This window comes from Periplaneta americana, chromosome 11, assembly GCF_040183065.1.
Source record: "Periplaneta americana isolate PAMFEO1 chromosome 11, P.americana_PAMFEO1_priV1, whole genome shotgun sequence".
In the NCBI taxonomy this organism is placed as follows: Eukaryota; Metazoa; Arthropoda; class Insecta; order Blattodea; family Blattidae; genus Periplaneta; species Periplaneta americana.
In genome coordinates this window covers 112,149,043-112,164,278 of record NC_091127.1, presented here as the reverse complement: position 1 = coordinate 112,164,278, position 15,236 = coordinate 112,149,043, and the positions used below count along the sequence as shown (strand labels likewise).

The 15,236-nt window shown below is 33.4% G+C and overlaps 1 protein-coding gene across 1 annotated transcript in view; it reads left to right on the top strand.

The window, feature by feature from the left end:
• Positions 1-3,165: 3,165 nt before the first annotated feature.
• Positions 3,166-15,236, top strand: part of LOC138709257 (organic cation transporter protein-like) — a 320,694-nt gene continuing 308,623 nt past the window's right edge. The window contains exon 1 of the mRNA XM_069839906.1: positions 3,166-3,309. Within this exon, the coding sequence (XP_069696007.1) occupies positions 3,237-3,309 (73 nt within the window). The 5' untranslated portion in view covers positions 3,166-3,236. The remainder of the gene's footprint in view (positions 3,310-15,236) is intronic.

Genomic DNA, 15,236 nt, shown 5'->3' with positions numbered 1-15,236 from the left:
ATACATAAAATGAATAAAATCAGTTGTATTGCAAATTTAATTACCGGTAATTCAAATATGTAGTCACGTTAAGGTACGCAGTAACATCATCTGTCTTGCATTCATGATCAGAGAATCTGGCAACACTGTTTATAACATAGGACTACAAATGGGGCAATTGAGACAAATTTGCCTTAATGAAATAAGAAAAGACATTACATATTGTTCTCATGATGGACAAAAATAGACTAACAAAACAAATATTGAACTACATAATTATTATCTCAGAGAATAAGAAATACAGAAAGAACAAAGCATTGTTGCGATACTGAGAAGGGAAAAAAAGAAATAGGAATGATAGTAAATTAGATACGTAATGCAAAATAAGAAAACGAAGGAAAGAGAGAAAAAAGAAAACATCGTGGAAGAATAATACAATTTTACAAGAACGGTGTGGCAAAAGAAAAAGGGAAGACAAACACAGAGAAGGAACAGGAAAATAACAAAAAGAGACTAAATATAACATGAGAAGAAACGCGAGAGAAAGAAAAGATTATTATTATTATTATTATTATTATTATTATTATTATTATTATTATTATTATTATTATTATTATCAGAGACCGAAAGTTTAGGCATTATGAATCATTAAAATAGGCAAGCAAAAAGACATCATAAATAGCTAAAATAGGCAGGCAAAAAGGCATTATAAATAGGTAAAATACGCAATAAAAGGCATTTACAAAAACCTTGCATTAGACCCACAACCTTGCACTTTTCGCAAAGGGATTTCGGCAGCAAGAAAAGCTTTACATAAGTCGAATGCAAATTGAAATTTCCGACTCGATGTTGCAATTACTGTTGGAAGCAAAGAAATCTTCTTCCCAGTAGCCTTGGAAAGTGCATTTTTGTGTTTGGTTGTACTGATATGTTGCGATATGAAATATTTAGCTAGCTATAACAATGTCGCAATGAAAACTGAAATAACGTTAGACCCGCACTCATTGTTACCTTGTCAAATAAGCACAAGCGATAATTAAAACGCTTACTATTATACTTGTTTGCATGGCAGCACTCATTGTTGCAAAGAGAATATGAACTGACGTCTTCTTTTTCTTCTTCTTCTTTTCTATATGCATAAGCCTGTTTATTTACATACATATGTCAATGATGATTACTTCTCATTCCATCTCTTGAGAGGCTTTATTGCCTTAATAAGTCTCGTGTCGTCAGCTCTATCCACGTGGGAGCTCCATTCCCTTTTTCTCGTTGTAATAAATGTCTCAGCATCTGTAATATTGCATTCCTCCCTCACATCCTGGTTCCTAACTCTGTCAAATCTTGTTTTGCTTACTATGCCTTTTAAAGTATTCATTTCTGCTGTTCTCATAAATTGTTTCGTTTGGCTAGTATCTGCTCTTGTATCCGCGCCATATGTCATTATTGGTCGTATACATGTTTTATAAATTTTTACTTTACTTTCTATGTTTAAATATTTGTTTTTCCAGATGACATCTCGTAAGTATCCTGATATTCTCGATGCTTTAAAAACCTGAGTTCTTATTTCATCAATCAATCTACGAGAACTAGAAATGTGTATCCCAAGATATTTAAAATACATAACTTGTTGTATAATTTTCCCATTAACTTCCAATTTACGTCTTATTGGATTCTTAGATATACACATACATTTAGTCTTTAATGTAGAGATTCCCATATTAAATTTTTCTGCTGTTGTCACGAATTGATGAAGTAATCGTTGAAGTTCGTCCTCTGTTCTGGCAATCAGAACTGCTCATCAGCGTAACATACTGTGTTAAAATTTTTATTTCCCATCTGGTAACCTGGAAGACACTTTACATTTTGTATAATTTTATCCATTATCAGATTAAACAATAAAGGGCTTAGAGAATCTCCTTGTTTTATTCCTTTTGCACACTTAATACCTTCCGTAATTTCCCATTTATAGAAAAACATTGTTTCAGTATTTGTATTTATATCCCTTGTCAAATGAATTACTATTCTTGGAATTTCTTTCTCTTGCAAAATTTCTACTATATCTTCTAATTTAGCTCTATCAAAGGCTTTTGTCAAATCTATAAAGCATAGAAAAGCAGGTGTTGTATATTCAATTGCCTTTTCTACTATTTGCCTTATTATAAATATTGCATCTGTTGTGCTTCTGTTCGGTCTGAATCCTTGTTGTTCATCACTAATATATATATGAAAGAAGTTTTTTGTGTAATATTTTCGTTAGTAACTTTAACACAGAATTGAACTGACTGAAAAACAATAATATACATTCGATGAAGTCACTTTCATTGCAGCGGTTATAGAAGTAAATTAAAATATACTTGCACGCAATTTTTAATAATACATTATAAAAAATAATAGATAAATAATCAAATAAAGGCAAACAAAGCATTTATTTTGTAAATTAGGCATTAATATTAAAAAAAGGCAGAAAAGGGTAACATAAAACTGTGACGTTTCAATCACAAAGGTATAATTCGTACAGATTTACTTTCAAAATGAAGATAGATTTAACACATTTAAAAAGGCATTTTGCCAAAATTTCCCGTCTGTGATTATTATTATTATTATTATTATTATTATTATTATTATTATTATTATTATTATTATTATTATTTATTTATTTATTTATTTTAGATGGGAGATTAAGGCCATAAGGTAGGGAGAAGAGAAGAAGTGAGAGGAAAATAAAAAAGAAGAGATGAAGAAAAGAAGAGACCAAGGAAAGAAGAGAGCAAGAAGAGGGAGAAAGAAAAAAAGGAGAGGAGAGGAGAGGAGAGGAGAGGAGAGGAGAGGAGAGGAGAGGAGAGGAGAGGAGAGGAGAGGAGAGGAGAGGAGAGGAGAGGAATAAAAGATAAAGTGAGGAAAAATGAAAAGATGAAGAGAATAAAAGAGAAGAAGCGATGTACAGAAAGAAGATAATGAGGAGAAACAAGATGAAGATGAGGAGGAAAGAGATGATGAAGTAGAAAGAAGAAGAAAGAGAGAAAAGGAATAGAAGGTGAATAGACAGAGAGGAAAGTATATGGAAACAGCAGAAAGAAAGTGTGAAGGAGGTGAAGGAGAAGAGGAAGGATAAGTGGTGATATGTAGACAGAGATGGTGTTGCTACTGTTGGTGGTGATGGTAGTGAATGGTTATAGTAGTGGTGGTGGTGGTAATGGAGGCAGAACGAGTTTGATGTGCGTCACGCCCCCTCCCATGAGCACCCGCTCTGTAAAGAAATGAAGGTGCGCTTCTGTAGAGTCACAGTGGTGCTGGGTAGCTGCTTCTCGAGGGCCACAGTCAACTGTCAAGGTGAGTACCGGTTCTCAGTCTGTGGAGGGCTTGTTTACTGCATTTCGATGGTGTTGAGCAGCAACCTCGTATGTCAAAATATTCAATTTTACAGGAGAGTGAAAAACATTTACAAATCTTGATAACGTACAAATATCTGACATAAGAGGATATTTAAATGTCTTCTTTTAAATTCTATACCCATGCCTTGACATAAGATGTGTTTGCAGAAGATTCGGAAAGACTTTTTGATAGGATCAAGTGAAATATAATTTTATTAACTTTTTTGACACAGGAAGTTGCTGTTCAACACCATCGATGTACAGTCTCTGGCCAAATTATTAGACGCACCTTCACTTTTCGAAATTCATTCATCTCAGAAAAAAAAAATTTTAATAATATTCATCTATCATTGTTATTGTTAAGGAACACTTGCAGATGCTGTTGTGCACAACAATTAATTTCATGCTTACAATAAAATGTATATTATGTTACAAAATAAAGGTGTGTCTAATAATTCGACCAGGGACTGTACCTATTGCATTTCTGTGCAGGGAAATCACCATTAAAGTAGTACTTCGCTCGTGAAAATTTCGGGCACCACACAAATCCCGGATTGTTATTATTAGAGTCCGGATGTTTGGCGAAATGCCTTTTTTACTGAGTGGAAGTAAATCATTATTTCCATACATATAAATGTGATTTGGAGTAAATCAAAGTGAGAGGGGCAATTTTTATTTTCCCTATTTTGCCTTTTTAAGGTGTTTCTTACTGATAAATGTTTTTTTTTTTTTTGCCATTTAAAGCAATATTTATTGTATATTTGCAATTTTCTAATTAATTGTAATGTAATGTGTATGAAATTTAAATATTTGAACCAATGACTAACTTTAGTAATTTATTTCGGTGCTTAATCTGCTAATAATCGTGCTTTAATACTATTGGTGTAATATGAATAATGATCGACAATCCACAGTTACAAATATAATATTATCATGTCGTCACGATACCAACAATCAGCTTTATAATTTTAAATATTAAGCTCGTTCTCATAGAAGTTGTCACGTATCATTTCCAATTGTTTGCTTTCATATTTTCAAATCTTACTATTACAATTTTGTGTTACACGTGTTTATTATTGTAGGAGAAAGAAATTTGAGTGAGTGACAGTCGGTTATTGTCGGGTGACAAGGTATAAGATCGGTTAGCTAGAATACTTAAATTCAGTAAACCATTGAAAAGTAAACTTCACGTTTACGTTAGTGAATTTGGTGCCCATGTGTTTTTTAAACAGATGGAACAGTTTTGTTATGTAAGGTTTGTGAAAAGACAGTTAATCACGAAAAAAAAGTCTTTTATAAGTCAACATGTGTCACCTACGAAGTAAATATGTGCTTTATGTTGATATAATTTAAATTTATTGCCAAAATATATTATGCCTTTTAAAATTTATAATGCCTTTTTTAACCCCTTTACTCCCACTGTTCCCAAAGGGGAACATGCATTATTTAAGGCGTAAATGATTTGAGAGGACCAATAATCATCTTATTTTGTTTCTTATGTGTCAATAAGTAGGAATATATAAGAAACACCAATATTTTTAATAAAAAATAATTTGGGCATAAATAATTTGGGCAATTCTGAAATATTTATATTACAATCATTGAAAGTGTCTTGGGATCAAATAGGTTAAAGATTATTGTGCCTCTTTTTTACGGAACTTCATGCATTAAAAACATGAAAATATGTATGCAACTATTCAGTAAAAACTGTTGAAATATGCGCTAAAAATTGAAATATAAATGTAATAAATATATACTTTAGAGGTTATTTGGTTTAATAATATGATACATGAAAATAATAATTTTAATTAGTCTAATAATTGTCATCAAGCCATCACCATTTTTATTAAATCTATTAGTTTAAATGGCCAGAACGATCTCTCGGCATCACATGATGTGACCGATGCTTGCTTGTGAGCTTGTTTGTGCAGTAGAACTTGTTGAAATGAAAATGTACACAACACGTGACTTATATGGCGCAGAAGTTTAAATACATTCAGTTTTTTATTTGAAATCAGAGCTGACTAGCAGTATTGTCGTCGCAGCAATTTCATGACCTCAACAATACGTGACTTTATTGTCGCAGGTGTCTAAGCCTCATGTTGAAGTGGAAAAACGACCTAACTTATACACTAGTATAAGAAGTCTCCATTGTCGTCGAAGCAATTTCATACCTCAACAGTAATTACCGATTTCTTAGAATTTTTTTTATCAGGGAAATTTTGAAATCAGATAATAAATCAGGAAAAACATGGAAGGTTGTTAGTATTTGCATTTAAATATGCAAAATAAAAAGTATGTATGTAGAATGATTCACGAGTCACACAATTTGAAGTTGTAAGTAAAATACCTTAGTTTCAAGGGTAAAATAATGTTATAAATAGCGAATGAACTGTTCAGAAGTATCATTTCTTTAACTGGATAGTATTGTGAAGCTAAAAATGTGATGTTAATTGCTTTGTACAGATTTTGGTTCTCAATTTTAACTAAAAATTATATTATTTTTACGCACTTATCACAAAAATTGTTACAAATCATACAACTTTAGGAACTTGATTCTTTACAGTTTAATTATGCATCATAATGTCTTTAAGAATTTACAAGAATGGCGTGATTAGCAACAATTGTTGTGATAACCTACGTAAGAATAATGTAATTTTCAGTTCAAAATCGAAAAAAAATATATATGTACGAAGCACCTATGGAATACACAACACATTTTTAGCTTCAGAATACTAGCCAATCATAGGCGGAGAGAACCTTTTCCTTGGGGGGGGGGGGGCAAAGCAAAACCATAGAATCCCCAAATAAAAGGATTATGGGGGACATCATTTACATCCTTCCCCTGTTATAGCTTGATCGTGGTACAGTATATCGGAATATATTATGATCATTTAATAAAGGTATTTTCGGGGGGCATGTTTCTTACAGTGTTACATCCATATCCGCGATGTTTCGGACCGAGTTGCATAGGGCTTGAACTGTGGGTCTACTACAAATTATAATAGGGTATAACTTGAAACAATCTCCCGCTTTTTCTCTCTCATACAGAAACACATGCATGCATTAATAAAACCACAACAGAAATTTTTTATATGAAGTTTATCTTCCTCAAGACATATGAAATGTAAACTCTAATTATTTTATTATAATCTCGTCTTTAAGTTTACACATTATACCGGGATCACTTTTATTTTTTTCTATATTGTTGTGCAGTATATTATTCATACACCTCACAGTGGCGGCCTGAACATCTGCAGACTTCTAACATATGAGTACAGGCTGTTACAAAAACATTACAGTGCTTTCATTCCTCGAATGAAATAAAGAAATTCTTATACATTAAAAATTTAAAATAAATATTGTAGTCCAGACACATGATCTGAAGACATTAATTCATCAATTTAAGCGCAGAAACTTAATCATAAACAAAAGCAAAAAAGATGCTTTGAATTCAATATTTTCTAACGTTAATAGAAAAAGAAAAGAGTTGAGACAAGTTTGGGGGGGGGGGTTCCCCCATAACTCCGCCTATGTAGCCAATTAAAAAAAATTATACTCCTGAATAGTTCATTCTTTATTTGTAATATTCTTTTAACTTACCGTACCCTTAAAACTAAAGAATAATGGTATTTTACAAACAACTTCAAATTAATGTAATCCTGAAACTATTGAGATTAGGACACATGTTTATATGACATTTTTTGCTCAAAATATCTTCGGAAATGGGTTCCTAAGTGGCGGTAAATCGTCCCGAATTATGCATTGAAAAGGAAAAATCCTCGAAATATACATTTTTGCAAAATATACTTGCCTTCATTTAAATGTAAAAATTATGATCGCTAAAGATCCAGTTGTACTTTTTCAATATTCCAAATCAATAAATACATGCAAACGTATGAAGTTCCGCGGTCTAGTGAATTAGTAAACAATGATGATGCCAGTTCAGTTCAGACACTGGCACCGAGCACATCATAGACGGTAAGAAATGCCTGTCAAGCGGACGTCTTTTAACATGCAACAAAATTTGCAAGTTATTCGTCGAATTGAAAATGGCGAAGACTTTAAGCGTATCGCAAGTAATTATATTAGTGTTCTCACGCAATTTACAATGTCGCTGCCTTCTGGGCTAAATTTCCACTGGAACTTTAAAGACCAGCTGGAATAAATCACTTACATATGAAGTCGAAAGTGCGACTTCTGAATAAAGAAACCTTATGTAAAATCCATCAGTCATTATGCCGCAGGCACGACTCTTTTCAGAGCTGTTTGTAAAACACTGTTTACTTTTCTTTAAGAACATAATAAAATTATATGTTTGTTAGGAACTCTTTCAGATCTAAAAATATTACGGCTCATAAAAGTAAAAGAAAAACTGTATATTTGATACATGAAGATGTAATTTGTGTTTAGTATTAAAGCAAATGTTCATTATATAATACTGCGTACTAATTGTGGTACTATCATGATTATGGATCTTTTCCTAGCTCGCATGCATGGCTGCGATCTTAGTGAACCAAATGAGGTGGGCTCTTTCTGTGAAGGATTTCATACAGAATTGGAGTTATACTGTATTATCATATGAAGAGTTCGCGGGAAAAACATGAATGTCACATTTCTGTTAAGGATTAGATAATAATCTAATTGAGTCTATAACTGCAAGATGTAGTGCTGTTTCTATAGAAAATAAAGGAAAGAATTGCTGTATTCGTGGTGATAATGCTCCTTTTTACCATTTTTCATAAGAGCAACATTAAATTTCGCAGTGATCCATTGACATCAACCTTAAGAAAACTGTAACATTCATCGTTTTTCCCGCAAACTCTTCATATGTTAAATTTCGTATAGCCTACATGTTTAAACACAATAATTTTCGTATGCATCAAACTACGAGCTTCACTTTTACTATAACGCAATGCGTTGCCACAACTGAACTTATTAGCATGAACCCTAAAACAAATGGTTAAATTTCATCCATTCTCTGATTGGTCTCTATATAAATGCATGAATTGAATGATAATCTATTTTTTTCTACATGATATGTTGATAAAAATGCAGCTGTAATACACTTTTAGATCGATCTACAGCCTAGAATCCCATTGTAGCGCTTGGTTCTCAGCAGTATTACGTGGGTAAATTTAAAAAGTCTGAAAGCGCAAAAACGGCGAAATAAGAACGCATTTCACCTAAACTAATGAAGATGGTTCAGATAGTTTATACATGAAAAACACGATGTTTAAAAACTTAATTTATTACAAATTGATCTTAATGTACAGTAAGGTCCGAAAGTCTTGTCACCCCCCCCCCCCTTGTTTGTGTGTTGATACGTTTTAGTAGGTTATTTTACGACGCTTTATCAACATCTTAGGCTATTTAGCGTCTGAATGAGATGAAGGTGATAATGGCGGTGAAATGAGACCGGGGTCCAGCACCCAGCATTTACTCGTATAGGGTTGAGGGAAAACCCCGGAAAAAACCTCAACCAGGTAACTTGCCCCGACCGGGAATCGAACCCGGGCCACTTGGTTTCACGGCCAGACTCGCTAACCGTTACTCCACAGGTGTGGACTTGTATATTGATGTCTTTGAACATGTCATAGCAGATGTGTGGCAATGGTTGATACTTTACGTTCCAGCTTGTTTAGTGATCCAGAACATCAGTATGGGACCATCATTGTCGCGGCACAAAATGATGCGGCGCCATGTCCTGTGTGAAATTTTCCGCAGCAAAGGCGATGTGATTTCCCTGTAGGGAATAATTAAGCAGCATGTCTCGAAAAATCGATACCAGCCAATTGAAGATCTGAAGCAAGCTGTTAGGGAGGCATTCAGGGAAATCACACCGCCTTTGCTGCGGAAAATTTCACATAGGACATGGCGCCGCATCATTTTGTGCCGCGACAATGATGGTGCCATACTGATGTTCTGGATCATTAAACAAGCTGGAACGTAGAGTATCAACCATTGTCACACATCTGCTATGACATGTTCAAAATGGATGCACATCAACATACAAATAAGGGGGGGGGGGGTGACAAGACTTTCGGACTTTACTGTAAAATTAATTACTCAATAACAAAAAATATAAGTTTATCGGAACAGTACAATAGAGAGATTCGACTTAGAATACACACGCTACACTCTGATGATAACTATTTACTGCAGTAGACGAAATGTAAATAAAGCGTATTAAAGGAAAACAAGACGACATCTTACAAGGACTCATTTCTTGCTAAACAGATTGAATTTGTATGACCATAACCTAGTTTTTCATCAATTCTTCAAGCCTCAGAATTCTGTTGTATTTTCAGTGCAACATTCTTCCTTACCCACATTTGCGTTAAACTCGACCTTCTGTATTTAGCGGAATTTCAAATTCAGGTGTAAGTAGAAATCTGTATTATGTTCAAATTAATGTATAAATTAAGTTTTATTAAATAATTCTAGGATTATTCTAGACCAGTTGTTTTAAACTTCGGTTAAGGATACGCGTGAAGAGTGATGGTTGACTGAAAACAAGCTGTCGATTAAAGAGTACTTTTTCGTCCAGGTTGAATTCTTGTATTTTTCTTCTATAGCTTTTTGTAATGTCAACGGACGGTACTCTGGTACCAATTAGTAATCTATCCTTAAAATTGTTATATTGGGCCTGTTATATGGTGCTGCAATATATATTTCGAGGGTTCTTTTTATAAAATATTTACCCAATTCCATTTACAACATGATACGGAGTTCGTAATTAATTAATTTAATAATATTTTTTATTGAGAATACTTCTCACTATGAATATTCTTCTTTCGCCAGAACAAGATGACATTACAGCCATGCTTCACTCTTTCCTTCCATTTATTGACTCCCTACGTCGATCTCTATCTTCAACATTTATTGTTCGGCTTTTTATCACTTGCACTTTTTATGGCTAGTGAGGAGCTGGCCCACTGCGTCAACCCCCAACCTGGAGGACCAGGTGATTTTTGTTCGAGTTGAATTCCTCTAGCCTATAGCAAATCAATGCTTTACTACAAGGCAGCAGTGTCTGTTGGTCCGTGTGGGATATTTAATTTCCTTCCTACCACCCATAGCTGAGAGGCATTCTCCGATCATAATTCTCTAGGGGTTACAGGTTTCCCCAAGGGTAGTAGTAGTAATAATAATAATAATAATAATAATAATAATAATAATAATAATAATAATAAATTCTAGTGGAAACGCTAGTAATGCACCACTTTGATTATTGTGATTTTCTACTGACTGACCTCAATGTCAACCAGTCGCAAAGATTACAACGTGTTCATAATTCTTGTGTTCGCTTCGTCTGCGATGTCCGTCGCGCTCACCACATTACCCCATCCTTCCAAACTCTAAACTAGCTACGGCTTAACGAACGTAGGAACGTTCATTCACTTGTTCTCCTTTTCCAAGTCCTTCACACCTCTACACCTACCTACCTTGCCTCCCGTTTCAATTACCTGTCATCGTATCACAATCTCTTCACACGCATGCAGAATAGCCGCATACTAGCCATACCATCACATAAGACATCATCATCATCATCACCATACACAATCTCGCTATCGCGCTTGTGGAATACTCTACCCAGTGACATCAAAGACTGCCGGAATTTAACAGTGTTCAAAAACAAACTCATTAAGCATTTTCTTAGTGCGTAGAGTAAGTTTAATTTTTTACTTAAGTAAAAAAATCTTTCTTTGTTCTTAACTTCTACAATAAACTATCTAGCCTTTATTAATCAGTTAATCTTTTAGTACCTTGATTTTTATTGTAATTGTAAATTTAATATTAATTGTAATTATAATTGAAGAGTCCAATGCAAGAATGATGAATGTCATTTGGAATACATTTTCCAGGAGAAGCAATTGAAAGTTTGAAATGCTTAGCGCTCAAAGCTTAACTGTGATCTTCCGATCATTACTGGACAATGACTATCAGTGTTAATGCCATATAACTCTCTATGCACATTCTATATGTCTTAAGCTATGCATTGACAATCTTGGTTCATTTTCGACAAGAAAGTGACATCAATCATTCTTGCAGTAGACTCTTCAATTGTAATTGTATTCTTAATATTGCAGTTGTAATCTCCTGATAGAGGGGAAGAGAAGGTCTGATGGCCTTATCTCTACCAGGTTAAATAAACAGACCTAAATAAATAAATAATAATGTGAAAACGAAAATACAGAAGTGCTGGTGACACATGAACAAATAAACAGGGTAAATGGAAGTTTTAATTCGAGCAGATTAGATTAGGCCATCATTATAAATCCTTCCGAACACAATAAATTTCGCTTAATTGGTATGTCAATATACAGTAGCTACAAATACGGCAGATTCAGGTTAGATTCCCTACATGTGAGTGATTAATCTTTTCCCCATGAAAACCGATGTACAGGTAGGCCTATGTGTACCATTTCTCGGGGGTTGTCTATACTTTGCTTTGTCTTAAGTGATAATTTTATGTCATGCTGACAATATGCAAAGGAAGTTCGTTTACCTTTGAATATTTAATATGTTGGTTACACTCTCCTGTTATTAAGAACGGAACGAGCTACTACTATTACTAGTACTACTACTACTATACTGCTACTGCTACTTCTATACTACTTCTGCTACTACTATAATACTACTATACTACTACTACACTACTACTACTGCTGCTACTACTACTGCTACTACTATAATACTGCTACTAACCTACTACTATGCTACTGCTACTACTATACTACTGCTGCTGCTACTACTCTACTACTACTGCTACTACTATCCTACTACTGTACTGCTACTACTATACTACTACTGCTACTGCTACTACTATACTACTACACTACTACTACTACTGCTGCTGCTACTACTATACTACTACACTACTACTACTGCTACTACTACTGCTATTACTATAATACTACTACTAACTTACTACTATACTACTACTGCTACTACTATACTACTACTGCTACAACTATACTACTGCTACTGCTACTAATACTATACTGCTACAACTATACTACTGCTACTACTACTGCTGCTGTACTACTATACTACTACCACTACTATTACACTACCACTACTATACTACTACTATTACATTACTACTACTATACTACTACTACAACTGCTGCTACTACTATACTACTACCATTACTATAGGCCTATCACTATTACTACTACTACTACTACTACTACTACTGCCACTACTAACTACTTCCATTAACTCATATTATTATTATTATTATTATTATTATTATTATTATTATTATTATTATTATTATTATTATTATTATTATTATTGCTCTCTTAATTTGTTCGCTCAGCTTTGCACTAAATTTAACTGTTGATTGGTGAATGGTTGCATGCAGATACGTGTTAGAAAGTTGTCGTGGTCTATTCCAAAACACAGCAGTTATTCATCGCAAGAGAAACTTGCGCAGCTGTTGCATGGGATTCTCTGAGAGGATTTCGAGGACCGGAAGCTACAATGCCGACCACTTCTCGCGGTCAGGAATCCCGTTCTGTGCGTCCGCTCTCCCTCCACCAGATGACGCTCTCACTCTATCGATACGATATTATTTGACTTTTTGTTATTAACATCCAGACCGTATTTTTATACTTAAAATGTGAGTTAGTATTTCTAAACAGCTTTCAGCTTTTTATTTCAAGTAATGTACTTCCAATTTAAAGCCTCAAGCCTATTTACATGCAAAATGTACAGAATGTCTGACTCATGGAGTTCATAAATTGTTTTAGGCATCACACGCAACACGACTACGGGTGGCCACACAAAACTTCGTCGTTGAAATTCTTTAACTCGCATCGCTTGTATTTTAATTTAGATAACGATTGAGAACAGGTAAAATAATAAATAGACACAGGTTCGGTGGAGTATTTGATACATTAATTCATACGATGGCTCTTAGTGATGTGTTCTTGTGAATGTTTCGACTGCCTGAGTGAGTGCAATATTCGGACCTTTCTTTCGTACTTTTTAATATCGAACTTCGATTCCAGGTGATTCTACGCCTTTTCCAGTTGTATTTCAGAAAATATCAATTGTATTTCAGAAATTATGAAATGTATTTCAGATCAGTCAATTTAATTTCAGAAGTTATCAAATGTATTTCAGATCAGTCAATTTAATTTCAGAAATTATCAAATGTATTTCAGATCAGTCAATTTAATTTCAGAAATTATCAAATGTAACAGATTAATCAATTTAATTTCAGAAATTATCAATTGTATTTCAGATTTGTCAATTCAATTTCAGATAGTATCAATTGTATTTCAGATATGTCAATTGTATTTCAGATGGTATCAAATGTTATCAGATTTGTCAATTGTATTTCAGATGGTCTCAAATGTATTTCAGATCTGTCAACTGTATTTCAGATGGTATCAGATTTATTTCAGATTTGTCAATTGTATTTCAGATGGTATCAAATGTATTTCAGATTTGTCAATTTTATTTCAGATGGTATCAAATGTATTTCAGAAAATAAGCAATGCATTTAAGATTACAGAGTCATTTTTATTTCACAAAATAACAAATGTAGACGTACTTGAGATTTTAACATATAGTTTAAAAATCCTCAACTTTATTGCATTTTAGCGTTCAACAAGCATATTCACCATAGCTAAAGCTGTAGCTTGATGAATTATACTGTGTTGTACTGCACCAACAATATTATGTGTGTTGCTTCATCAATTTTACTCTCTACAGTAGGTAAATTAGCGTACAATACCAGGAGCTATGACGTCAGGAATTCCAAGATGGGTTTTTACGTACGTCTTCGCTTTACACCAAATGATCTCGATTGGATTTAACATTGGAGAATAAGGTGCCAACCATAACTTCTGAAATACAAATGATAGTTTCTGAAATGCAATTAACAAATCTGAAATACAATTGATGTTTTCTGAAATACAATTGATACTATCTGAAATTGAATTGACTAATCTGAAATACAAATGATACTATTTGAAATTAAATTGACAAATCTGAATTGCAATTGATGTTTTCTGAAATACAATTGATACTGTCTGAAATTGAATTGACTAATCTGAAATAGAAATGACACTATCTGAAATTAAATTGACAAATCTGAAATACAATTGATGTTTTCTGAAATACAATTGATACTATCTGAATTTGAATTGACTAATCTGAAATAGAAATGATACTATCTGAAATTAAATTGACAAATCTGAAATGCAATTGATGTTTTCTGAAATACAATTAATACAATCTGAAACTGAATTGACAAATCTGAAATAGAAATGACAAATCTGAAATGCAATTGATATTTTCTGAAATATAACTGGAAAAGGTGTAGAATATTCTAATTAATACTACTTTAAAATATAAATATGCAATCCATCGCAATCATAAGAACCAGAAAGTTCCACAGCAATAGCTATTAAAGTTCGAATTGTACTTGAATATGTGAAGCTCGTAACAGCAAAAATAAAAGATAGCTAGAGAAAAACTGAATATAAGTTGTTCTATGTCGACATCGTCCAACTCCATGCGAGTTATTATCGATATCGTATGTCTTAGACCATATTGTCTGTCACAACCCGAATCCAAATTTTTTCTTCATCTACCCAGATTTTGACGTTCTTATGGTAGTGTCACTAGGCGTGACCTATTCAAAATATATTGAAATAAATTAATAAATTGTGTTAAAATTCTGCGCTGTCTGTTCTTTAAAGATACGTTGTTTATTCCGAATTAAACATAACAAATAAGTCAAACGTACATAATACAAACGCTTCTGCAATTCCCTAGTTAATAAAAAGCGAAATATGAGTCCTAATTTATTATCTCTTTCCTGTGCGTCGCATGCCAGAGATCTAGTGTCAAACGATTATAAG